Genomic DNA, 13,625 nt, shown 5'->3' with positions numbered 1-13,625 from the left:
AGGTCGTTTCTCTCGAACTTTTTCCAAGACAAGTGGCAAACAGTTGTTAGTGTACCACTCTGCATTAACCGTTTTCTGATCCTCTAAGACAACTGTCGCGTAATGACCTGTCTTTCCGAAGAACGAGGCCACCATCTTTTTTCCAACACTTCCACCTCTCTTCACTTTAGTTGGCAACTCTTCGGAAGGAAACACCCACTGAGCAGACTGTCTTTTAGTTTCCGGATCATAACAGTAAATCCAGCTTTCGTCACCCGTTAGTATGTCGAACACAGCATTTGAGTCACCTCCGTTAAATTTTTGGATCATTTCTCGGCACCAATCAACACGGCGGAGTTTTTGAGCCTCGGTCAAATTATGCGGTATCCAGCGGGCACAAAGCTTCCTGACCGCTAAATGTTCATGGAGGATTTTGTGCACTTGACTCATACCTATGCCTAGACTTGTCCGAATTTGCTGATAGGTCACTCTTTTGTCAGTCTCTATCATACGCCGCACAACACTGATATTGTCTTCAGTCGTCGCTGTAGAAGGCCGTCCCTCACGCAAATCATCGGTGAGATTAGTTCGACCACGTTTGAATTCATTAAACCAGTTGTAAACTGTGGCACGAGATGGGGCTTCATCGTGAAAAGCCAATCGAAGTCTATCATAACTTTCTTGTTGACTTATATGACATCGAAAGTCATAAAAAATCATTGCACGAAAATTTTCTCGGCTTAAATTCATTCTGACGTGCACAGACAATTTTCAATTTGCCGCCAAATCGTAAAACAAATGACAAATGAATGAAATGTATACTCAATATTATTGGTAAAGAGTTCTATTTTCAAAATTTAAACTTATTTTTTTAATATAATGCTTTTAAGTTGCCAGTTCTAAAAACTTTCAGTTTGGCCCTCGTATTAACATATGACATATATATATATATATCAAATTTCTTGTAAAAAATATAAATACTTAATCCGATGAAATAAACGACGTAACTGCCGAGTCCAAACGAGTGTCTGTACTCATTTGACATGTGTTAATATATATTCCTTTATTTTGTTTCAGGACAATTTTAATAATTTTAGTTATATCAGTGCACAGTGCCTTGCAGTTTTTCATTATTCCACATAGCGTACGTAATATTGAATCTGTAAGTATTTTTTGTAAATATCGACAACGTTTTCATTTATTTAATTTTACATATTTTTTATGTAAATGACGGATAATGTCTACAATCCTTGATTAGGTTTATGAGACAACGAATTGGTAATTAGAAACGGGGTCTTTGTAAGCAGGCTACCATGTAATATCATGTAATATTATATTGGTGTATACCAATACCTCGCTTTGCGTCGTTTCGTTTTGCCTTTTTTCCGAAGTTGCGTCGCAGCTTAATTAGTACTCATTTTCAATGTACGTCGTTAGATTTTCAAGGTTGCGTTGTTTTGGGTTCGAGTCTTTAATTTTTTTTCAAATTTTCTTTTTTTTTCTAAAAGATAGCAACACTTTTGTTTCTAATTGCGCCATGTCATTAAAACTCGGGGATTCCCTTTCTAACTAAAAATCAACTCAATTTGAATACAGTTTTATTTTCACTTTGTTTTGCTAATTTTAAGAGTTCAGTTTCAATTACGTAGTATGCTGTAATGTAGGGTGTTGTGCTTTTTCATAAAAGAGAATAATAAATTGATATAAATTTTTACGTGTTGTTTCTGGTTACAAAAAAAGGTAAATATTATTCCAATTTATTTATTGGCAGAGTTATATTATTTTTGTTTTTATAAATGTTTACTATGTTCAATTTTCTTTTTAACTAGTATTTTCGTGACCCTGGAACCTATCTTCGATCTTTACATGGTTTGCTATAGAAAATCTTAATTCACTTTGCGGCGTTTCAATTTGCGTCGTGTTTTTTTGGAACGTAACCGCGACGCAAAGTGAGGTATTGGTGTATATTACAATATATGGTTTTACGCTGCCCGCGTTCAGCGACTTCACGCGACCTTAACTATGTAGTTGGCCCACAAGTGGGCAGTTTGCCTTCTCTGCGTCTTCCGTGGTTGCTACTTGATAACCTTTCAGCCCCAACCAGACGAGCAATTCTTCAAGCTATGTCGGTGAACTTGATCCTTCTGATCTCGTTTCTGATTCGATCTCAATGCAAAACTCCGAGTATAGCTCTCTCCATCCCTCTGGTTGACCCCCTTATAATTGATTGACTGTGTACTATGATAGTATTTTGCTTCACTAAACTTTTCTTTAAGACACATACATGATTATAACTCTAATTGAATCACATGAACGTTTTTCTATTGCACTTGCATGTTTACTAAGTACTTACAAAACTGTTACTTCATATTAATTGAATTTACAAAATTATTTTATGTGTTACCGTAAAATAATATATTATTTTTCCAAATTAAAATCATCATTGTCATTTAAGGCATAAGATGCCCACTGCTAAATATAGACCACTTCCAGAGGTTTACAATAAGACCGGTTGGAGGCATTCAGTGTCTTTCGACGACCTTCAAAAGGTCATACGTCCATCTTGTAGATGGAAGTCCTGCGCTGCGCTTACCAATCCGTGGTTTTCACTCCAGAACCCTGAGATCCATGCAGTCATCTAATCACCATATTGCCTGCCAGAGTCACTTAAACTTGTCAACTCCCTGGACTATATTGGTTACTTTCCTTTGTATATAATTCTCTACATTTGATATATTATAAAAATCTCCATAATACGTAGAGCGTCGATGAGCTTGCTTGAGTACGTCTTACATTGGTATTATATTTTTGCTTTATATTTTTGTTTCATATTCCAGATCTACGACAATATGTTTTACCAAGTGTTTCTGAACGGTACACCGATCATACAAGTTTTCTTCATCATCACCGGTTTTCTTCTAGGATATAAAACTCGACAACAGTCAGAGAAGATAACATTGTCCTTGAAAATGATACCAAAGTTAATATTCCTCCGATGGATAAGGTTGTTTTATGTATATTCATTACCGCTTTAATTGTATAAGCATTGTCTTACCAAGGATTCGCTTACTTTCTTATTAATTTACATATACTATAATTTATATATTATTTACATATACGTCAAGAGAAGAATACGGGAAGATTCCAATTTTATATAAACTTGAAACAAATTGAGCTCCCCGATTTTCCTTCTGCTTTAAATTGAAGCTGCTTTACGCTAGAAGGAGTATCATCATCATCTTAGCTTTAAGACGTTCAATAGACATCGCCCCCTTCCAAATATATATATATATATATATATATATATTTTAAAGTTTTAAAGCAACTTTCGTTATTCAATTACATTTAGGTCAACTGAAGTGAATTTAATGAAGCGATTTTTTTAAAAAACATGTCAGGATACATATTTTCAGAAGAGAAAACACTTTTTTGTACACATTATACAATAATTAAAAAAAGAAAAGACATATAGAGGTATAAGAGGCGGTCTTATCGCTCGAGGCGATATCTACCAAACAACCTTTGGATGGAGATGAGAGTCATGAAGGAAAGGGCAGTTTAGGGTGTACAAACATTACTATACATACATATACAAGAATATATACATATATATAGATATGTATGATGTTTACACCTGGACATAGGCCTTCCTCATAGATTTTCAAAAGAACCAGTTGGAAGTCGCCTGCATCCACCGTCTTTCGAGGACCTTAATAAACCTTATGGATGAACATTCTACGTTGAGATTCCCGGTCTTTGGTCTCCAATCCAAAACCTTAAGGCTCCAGTGGCCAACTATCCTGCGTGCTGTGGTCACATTGCCACTTCCTCTTGCTAATCTGGACTATGTCGGTATATTATTTATTTCGATTGTATAATTACGTCCAATATGTCTTCGAAGTACTTCAGTCATATCATTCTATTCTATTTCAGGTTAGTCCCAGTGTATGCTTTTGTGTTAGCAATCATTTCCACGTGGCATCGGATTGCATGGACCGGACCTTTATGGCACGTACGTATTTGTTTTACAACGTTATGTATTCTTAACTTTTAAATACATAATGATGAAAATTGCAGATTTTCATCATTATGTACTACATAAGGTTTTTTTAATAAATAAGTATAAAAAAATGTTATCTATATATATATATATATTATTTTCCCTGCGTTGTAGTGCACTTATCTGCAAGATACACATACACACACACGCACATATATGTATATATATATATATATATATGTATATATATATATATATATATATATATATGTATATATATATATATATATATATATATACATATTATATATTAAAAGTGTAGTAGTATGTACATTAAAAGTGTAAATAAGTCATGCATTTAAAGGTCAATCCAAATCTTACACTTAAAAACTCTGTTTCGTATTATATTAGCAATAAATATATTAGTTAAAATTTAAGAAATAAATTCCTTGAGTGATATTATAGCTTATATATGACTTGATTTAGAATAAGATTCCATATAATGTTCACAATTAATGCAAGCTGCTTTGCTAAATTTAAAAAAAATGTCAAAAAAACGTTTGTGTGCTGGGTTGTTTTTGAATAAATAACTTCACAGAAGATAACATAATTTGAAAATGATTTTTGTCTCACTACTATTTCAATTTTATGCGTTTCTTAGCTGATATGATGATATGGTTTCCCGTTACAGTTAAAGAAATTAATTACTCTTTCTCTAGAAGATGCTATAACGGTTACTTAAACTGGTAATGATGCCGTAATTTAACGAACGCACAACCATTGTTTCTTCTACTTCTTGTTCTACAGTTAGCGGTGGTCGAGGAAGCGGAGCACTGTCGACAGAAATTCTGGCAGAATCTCCTCTTTATCAACAACTACTTCGATAACACGCAGTGCATGCCGCAGACCTGGTAAGTTTTCTCCACTATCCTTTCTAATTGATATCGTCTTGCAATAAAATTAAAACTAAAAATGTATATGTGTCATAAAGTATATATTAACTCATTATTAAATTTATCTAAGTTATTATTTGACTACTATGAACATTTTTTTATCGTCACGAAATACAATAGATAGTATGTTTTCGATTGTCATGTGCCTCTCCTCGTTATTAAATCTTAGTCTCATCGTGACATATTAGTCGAAAAATATTAAAATAGATATCGAACAAATTTCTAAGAACATAAAAAAAACGATATTCGGCTAGCAGCAAAACTTCAATTACATCAAATGCAAAAAAAGGCCGCTTTTATCTGGTCTTATTGAAAATCATAAGTGATATACTGTCAACTAGTAGACGTCTTACGGCTGAAATGATGTTGATGAAATTTAAGAGGAGATTAGAGGATTTTATTTACTTCCACTACCTTAAAGATCATATGAAAGTGACCATAAAAATACACAATCCGAGTTTGGCGTAGACATTTCTCAGATCAGGTCGCTTTCAGAACCTTTGTAGTTTTAATTTGAAGGATATCATTATAATGTTCGATCTGATTTTAGTTTGGATATATTTAGAATCTTCTAGTAAATTTTTGTGTCGTATTAAATGATCGAAATGGTTGATAATACAAATAAATAAATTCCAGGTATGTAAGTGCGGATACGCAGCTGTATTGTCTCGGTCTAATCTTATGCGTTGTATTAAAAACTGACGCATCAAGAAAAGTGGTTATATCGTTTCTCATGGTCGCTGGTGTCGTGATACAGGGCATCGTCACTTACGTCATGGATCTGGATGGAGCCCTACTGGTTTACCCTGAGTAAGAATCAAATACATATTACTATACGAACATATTCCTAAGCATGTGTGTGTATAAAACCATATGTTGGTAGCATAGTATTAATTAGCATTACACTAAACCATAACAACGGTGACAGACGTTCGAGCTTATAAAGACCGCGACTTTAAAGTACGCTAGCTTAGTTAAATCAACGTGAGTGATACACGGATATTTCAGTTTAACACAGATTAGCTAAATCTAGTTTTTAACGTCATGTTATTAAGGGAATATAATCCAATACTAAAATTTATTTTAAATGATTTACTGTATATGTACTTTACAATTTTTATTCATGTGTTAAACTTTTGTGCACTTAATAATAAATTTTATCCTTTCATATTTACATAGATCCTTTCGATAACATAACATTAGCATTTTGAAATATTATGTTATTTGATCATAAAAGTTTTTGGTTTACCATATTAATTGGTATTAAAAAAATAAATGATGATAATTTTGCATCGTGCGGATAGACCATTTAAAAATCTGTAAATATATTTCAATAATAAAAACAACTAGTCAAAGTTTATCGAGACAAGTATAGTTAAATCTACAGATAAATAAAACACAGTGATATAAATCAAGGTTAAACATATAGAGATTTATTTATAAATTCAAAAATAAGAATATAACCGCTATTACCTACCGTATTAGTATTGAGGAGAAACATAGCTGAAATCATTGAAAAATATAATAAACAAATTAAAATAAATATTTAATGGAATCAGGCGTTACCTTGTGGAAGTCCATCCTAAGTAAGAAAAGACCAATTTTTAGCCACTTCCGCAAATGCAGTGGTAGTCGTGCAACAAAGTGCACCACCCGCCAGCCCGCTGATAAATGCGTATGCGGCAAACAATGCGAATCACACAACTGTCCCCGTCAAATCACTCAACACGTGTTTCACCCCGCCACAGGGCATCGTCAGGAGTTATGTTACACCGATTAGTGCCAGTGTTAAACAATATGGCGTCTCATAGCAAGCTGTTCTGCAACAGCTTCGAGCCGAGACGAACTGTGAGCATATTGTCAAACCAATTGAATCGCTGATGACCTCGTGTGAAAAAATTTGCAGGGCCGCTAGTACTCGCACTTACTCGAATGTATGTCACCGCTGTAATAAGCGCCCCTGTCACAAAAACTGCAACTTATTAAAGTGACAACTGTTTGCATTTACAGTTACGTCTGTATTTATATATGTCTCGAACGTATTTATATTTTATCGCTCTTATATGTTTATCTACAGTCATTTAGCAGTATAAAGCAATTACGTAACTCTAATTTTGTTTGCTCAAGAAACAGACCTCAGTTTGGATACCCCTGGCAAATAGCAATGTATTTTTTTACTTTGCAGTTATTTTACTTAAGTCTTAATTTTAGAGTGCACTGCTTACTTTAAATGAAAACATTTGATTTGGCCTTTGCTTCGTGTATAAGCGTCAAGTTTTTTATAATCAACTAAATAAATAAAAAGTTATGTAATGATGTATGATATATAACATTTAGGTGAGAATGATTTTTAATAAACATTTTGAATATGAATTTGAAATGAGAATAATCAAATTAAAAGTAATGATAGAAAGATTTAAATATATGTATTTTTATTGTTTATAATATAATCCATTATTACACTTTACTCATTCAAATGGAAAATAGATTTAGGTATTTTTATCACAAATTCATTGTCTATGTGCATTCGAAAAACAAAATTATCATTGAATAGCCAGTTATTTGATTTTTTACGTGATTGAATTAAAAAAAATTTGTTTCAGTTCCATCATTAACTTTTTCATAAACGACCCAACATTTAACAACATGTACAAACGCGGTCACACCAACCTGTCCAGTTTCATCATCGGACTTGGCATGGGCTTCTTGGTATATCACTTAATAAAAAACAACTTCAATGTACAAAAATACAAGGTAAGGTTTTATATTATCTATAATCTATTATTTACGATTAAACTAAATACCTAACATATTAATGCCATACCAGAGCAAGCTAAATTTTCTAAAATCATGATGATTTTAAAACGGGACCAACTGTAAAATTCCACTTATAGTAGCTTCGGTAGATAATCGGGACAAACTGCGTATGATGTAGCAACATTATTATTGCCATTATCGACTCAGTGGTTGGCACTAATCGGTGTAACATAACTCCTGAAGATGCCCCATCTGCGCGCTATGTGGCCTGCCTACTGTCACTTCACCTTTTCAATTCGCTAGGCTATATACTATCTAGGCTACTACGTTCGAAGGATCTCATATACAGGGTGTCCGGTAATGAATGGATAACCTTGAAATGTCTTATAGTACAACTTATGTCCGTTTTGAAAAAAATACGAAACATAATATATCACAAGTAGTACCTTTGATATATTTTTTTTAAAGAAAAGTCAATTTTTTTCTATCTTATTTTACTGTCTTGAACACTATGACCAAAAATGAATGATTTCTATTGGTTTTTTATTATTTTATTATTATACACTAACTGTGCTAATCGATAAAAAGTAAACAGTATGAATAGCTTTTGCAGTTTTTATTCAAAAAAAATTCGCAAATTAATTTATTTCTGAAAAACACGCAAAAAATATTATTTAAGCAAAGTTCAAACCTATTGGGTATGAAAAAAATGTATGAATGTATGGGTGGCCAATAATTTTAAAATAATGTCGGTTTCATGTAGATTTTATAATGGTATAATTCATAAATGTATCTTCCATAAATAGTGACTTATTGCCATTAATGTAGAAAAGGAGAAAATTTGACTAAGTAACAAAATTTGTAATATGGGAACATTTTTTAAATTGAATTGTCTCTGATCATTGGGGATTAATAAAAACACATCAGGAGTTGATCATACATGAAAACAGCTATTTTTAAACAAATTGAAACCAAATTTAGTATTAGAGATTAACTTATTTCAGTGTAATAAAATAACAAATTTAAATGTTAAAATGGTTACTTTACTAGGGTGAAATGGGTCGTGTGACCTTCATATTTACTACCTGCTGTCTTTTGTGTTATTAGACAAAGAGGGGTCTGAATTGGGTAAGAGGTAGAGAGAAGAGCTAAATGTAAAAGAGGACTTAGTGCGTCGTTCGACTTGCTCGACTTATAATGTGTTTTAAAATGGATTGACAATATTATGTCGTTCATGTAAATATAGATTAAATATCTATTTTCAGAAATATTTATGGTTATACAAGTACCTGATACCATCTTTCGTCGCTCTATCATTGTTGAGCAGCGTGTTCTTCCGCGACGCACCACGGTATCCGATCTATGTGAGAATTGCATACGTATTGTTAATAAAGCCAATGTTTACAATCATACTGGCTCTATTCCTTCTAGGTCTGATACTCAGATTTGACGGTAAGTTTTTTTTATTTATTCGCCTTAGTTATTTTATTTTATTATATTTATTCCATATTTTTGTTTATTTATCTATTTATTAGAGAACTAACAACTAGCTCATACCTTATTTATATTTTAATACCTTTGTTATATACAGCCTTATTTTATCGCATCTATATAAATCTGGAGTTGTCGTTTCAACCCACAGAAGCCTACTGCAAGGGATGGGTATCTCCTAAAGATATCTATGGGCGATATTCCGTAATCGCCACGCTTGGCAAATAAGCGAAGTGAGGCATTATTGTACCCTTAGGACACTGCTACCCATCCTCTAGAAACTTGTTTGTAAGCTGTGGCAAATCTATATAATTAATGCACAAAGATTAAATATTTAATGGAATCAGACTCTGTGTTTGGCACTAATCGGTGTAACATAACTTCTGAAGATGCCCCGCGGAGGGGTGAAACACGTGTTGAGTGATTTAACAGTGGTAGTTGTGTAATTCGCATTGTTTGCCGCATAAGCATTTATCAGCGGGCTGGCGGGCGGTGCACTTTGTTGCACGACTACCACTGCATGTGCGGAAGTGGCTAAATATTGGTCCTTTTCTAACTCACAAAGATAGAATTATATATGATTGTATACAGGGTATCGAACCCGCGAACTACAATCGCAAGTGTTATTCCTATATCGCTGGGATGCAACTGATGAAGCTGCATGAACGAATGTAGCTATGTGTAAAGAGAGTGGTTTCGTGGAAGCCACCCCTACCTTGACATACTGCATATAAAACATCCGCTTATAATCACCAGACTGATCGTGGAGAAGAATAAAATAATTCTCTTAACACGTTCACTGCGGGCCCAATTTTGAAGAACTTTCAGCTGGTGCGGCTGAGGTCCAATCAGCCTCAAGCTGAACGTCCTAGTAGTGCGGTTGAGGCCTTTTCTGCCTCATGTTTCGGTTGAGTGTAAACAGCCGCCGCACTAGAGAGAAAACACGAGTTTTACGCGCCGCACCAGTGCAAAGTCTACCATGAGGCTGAATCGGCCTCAAGCCGCAGTGAACGTGTTAAAGAGATCAGGGATATAATGGTTTACATTATCAGACTTTCTGTATTATTGTTTAGTGAAAGTATATTTTATCGTATATCTCATATTATATCTTTATTGTTTTTAAAATAATGTGTTTTGTTTCAGAACTGTATTGTGGTATAATGGAATCAAAATACTGGACTATCACTGGTCGTTTATCTTACAGTACTTATTTAGTGCACGCGATTTTAATCCGTTCCTGTTTAGGATCACATGAAACGTTGTTGTCGTCTTATTTTATACATCTGGTAGGTTTATTACTATATTCAGGCTCTTAATGGTTTTCCAATAATAACTTTGGTTTTTGAATAGACTCTGAAAACAACTAAAGATTTGATCTATTATTTTAATATTCTTATGTTTACGAATCCGTAATCATTTAGCCTAAGTGCTTGTACTGATTTTCCTTTTTTAATTAACTTCCAACTTATCTAAGCGGTGTTCCCGTTAAAGAATGGGAGATAGCATCTAGAATACAAAATAGTAGAACATTGATATATAAAAAATAGAGGCTAAGATTTGACAAACTAGGATAAAAATCACTAAAGTCAAGGAAAGGTCGCCGAAATCAAAAATAGATTAAGTTAATTAAAAAAAAAATATTGTACTAAGATTAAAGGAATCTGCCGTTACACAATAAAGGTACGAAACTTCGTACTTCACCTTCGCGAAGGTGTGATTTAATTGAAAAAAAAAACAGAGCGCTGTCTTTTTGTACAACTTATCCCGTCAGCCCGCAGTGCGAGGCAATCTACCACCAACGCCGTCTATCGGCGCTGTGTGAAGTTCCGACGTTCTGATATATGAGCCACTCAGAAGCCAATGCGGTTAAGACAAAATACATATATTGAGAAAATCAATATTTTTGATACATTAGTTTTTAAAATTCTTGGTTTACTAATTTAATTAGAAAAGTGTATAGGTCATTGCGAGGTGTAAACTCTGCAAAAAAAAATATGTACAGGTGTGTAAAAAAATAAGTATGTATTTTTAATTATTTTAGGACATAGCATTTGGCAGCTGAAAAATATAAAAACAATATTGTTAAAAGGTAGAGTTGTTGATAATAGCTTCTGGAATAATTATACAATATATTATATAGAAGCAATTAAAAAGGGTTGTCTAACCTAGAAAAACCAACCAACGAGTAAATCTTTTGATAACTAAAAAGATTATCATTTAATTTAACAAAATTTCCTAAAAACAGTAAATATAATAAAAGGAACTTATACGTATTGGCTCACATATCAGTTGAAAATAAAAGTTATAATTGAAAAACCCTTTTACTGATGATCGCGCAAATTAAAATTTTAATTACTAATAAAGTAATGTATCTTCTTTTACAGATATCTCACTGCGTGTCGATGGTGGTTGGGTCATTCTTGTTAGCAATACCTGTTTGGTTACTCATAGAAGCACCTTGTAGTCAACTAGTAAAGCTAATTTTTACAGGTAAAAAGATCCCGATGGGACGAAAAAGGTTGACTTACGTGAAGTTAAAACGCCAGATGACAATCCGTAAACATTAATTATAAGTATGGCAAGCTGTTTTAAGTATTAAGTTAATAAAAAAAAAATCTTAAGTTTGCACATTTTATGTTATGTATATTTTTTATGTATAGAAAAAAAATACTTCTTGAATTTAAAGGACGCCTAATTTTAATACAATACAAGTATAAACACTCGCCCTCTTTATGAAAAACTGTCAAAAAATGTCCCGACGTACTGACAAGTCTTTAACTGTTGCAAAATGTTTCACATATTTAAGTAAATTTATTGAATAAATGGAAAATTAATTAATTAATTTGTGACCTATAAATACTGACAGATGTCGCTGTCAAACGACTATATAAATTTGGAGCGCGTGAACTTCCAAACATGCGGAGTTCAAAATGAAGTGTGAAACGTGCGAAGTTCACAGCGGAAAATTAAACGCGCGAAGTTCATAGCGAACAGTCAAACGCGCGCAGTTCGTAGCGAATAGTCAAACGCTCGAAGTTCATAGTGAACAGTCAAATGATGAAAACTTTAATAGCCGCAGATAAAAAAAAAATAACTGTCGAGAATGTTTTTACTACTGATTAATATTTTAACAAACATTACTGGATTTATGATCCAATCTCTAGAAGCTTTTTAATTAGTTAAGTACAACGTGGGTTATCTGACTACAGAGACGATCTACGGTGCTAGTTATCAAGGGGTGACTGAGCCGTATTTTCCTAAAAAATCTATCAAAAAATCGGCACAAGTATATCAGGATAAAATTATTGAGATGATGAACTCTCTTAACAATACCATGTGAGTACTACAGAAGGTTTATAGAAGTAAGTATAAAAAGAAACAAATAGGCACAATAAATAATATAACAATGAATTGTGATACATTTAAAAACATTTGACAGAATTGTGATATAGTTTTAAGAAGATAGAAATAAGAAGTAGATATAAAATGTATAAATTATATAATAAAGCAAAATAAATAAAAATCAATCAAATAAACAAAATGTATTATATATATCTGTAGTTATTGGTTGAGGAAAGTAGACATAAGTGAGGAGAGGTATGAATGGAATGCAAAGAATGAAATCGAATGATTGTAACTGTGACGAATAAAAGAGAAATGAATGTATGACATTAAGACAGAAGAGAATATAGTGAATAAATTATTATTGTAAATGTTATCTCTGTGTACCCAGGATAGGGGGAGTATGAGAGGTCCCCAATAGTGGGGCCATAAATACACATTGTCCATTTACCAAGAATGGTCCTTTCAACATAGCTCAGTACCGGATCATAGATCAGGACATACCCAAGCGTGGTTGGAAATAAAGTACGAAAACAGATGTTAAGACTAGGCACCTTCTGCGCTCGATTACCACAAATCAAGTTGAAATGTAAATGCCAACAAACAAACAGTATTTGTAAATAAAATATATTGTTAAAATATATTGTAGGAAGTAATTCAATGCGATTTAAGGTCATAATACACCAGGTAATGTCAACGTACAACTGAGATAAGAAGTTATTAATTGAATATTTCTTTCTATTAAACTATATGAATTAAAATTTACAAAATTGTAATTCAAAATTATAAAATCTACTACTCGTATGCATAATTATTAACCATGAACATGAACCATGTCTTATTTAATTTGGGCTTATATGTCAAGCTCGCTGTTACTCAACGAGCTATGGAGGGGGCTATGCCCTCTTCTCTCCCATTTAATTTGAATCTTAGATGAATATAATTAACTAACAGTCCAACCCGTTGGAAAGTCGGTGCGGGCAGCCCACACGCGCGTACACGCACATACACACACACACACACACACGCACGCACGCACACGCACTCACACACACACACGCGCGCACACGCACACACACCACGTTACATGCCCCACCTTAGTC

At 33.3% G+C, this 13,625-nt stretch overlaps 1 protein-coding gene across 1 annotated transcript; it reads left to right on the top strand.

Annotated features, from left to right (window-relative positions):
- Positions 1-1,066: 1,066 nt before the first annotated feature.
- Positions 1,067-13,214, top strand: LOC137921553 (nose resistant to fluoxetine protein 6-like). Its single transcript, XM_068764350.1, has 9 exons — positions 1,067-1,141; positions 2,817-2,983; positions 3,913-3,991; positions 4,787-4,890; positions 5,569-5,742; positions 7,536-7,686; positions 8,955-9,141; positions 10,324-10,466; positions 11,565-13,214. Exons 2-9 carry the CDS (start codon positions 2,829-2,831, stop codon positions 11,745-11,747), a joined length of 1,176 nt encoding a protein of 391 aa, XP_068620451.1. The 5' UTR covers positions 1,067-1,141; positions 2,817-2,828; the 3' UTR covers positions 11,748-13,214.
- The last annotated feature ends 411 nt before the right edge of the window (positions 13,215-13,625 follow it).

This window comes from Battus philenor, unplaced genomic scaffold (genome assembly GCF_028537555.1).
Source record: "Battus philenor isolate CCGP_79_NKW_IND1 unplaced genomic scaffold, ilBatPhil1.0.hap1 SCAF_19, whole genome shotgun sequence".
NCBI lineage: Eukaryota > Metazoa > Arthropoda > Insecta > Lepidoptera > Papilionidae > Battus > Battus philenor.
Note: the sequence above shows the minus strand (reverse complement) of the source record. Positions and strands in the feature narration are given on the sequence as shown.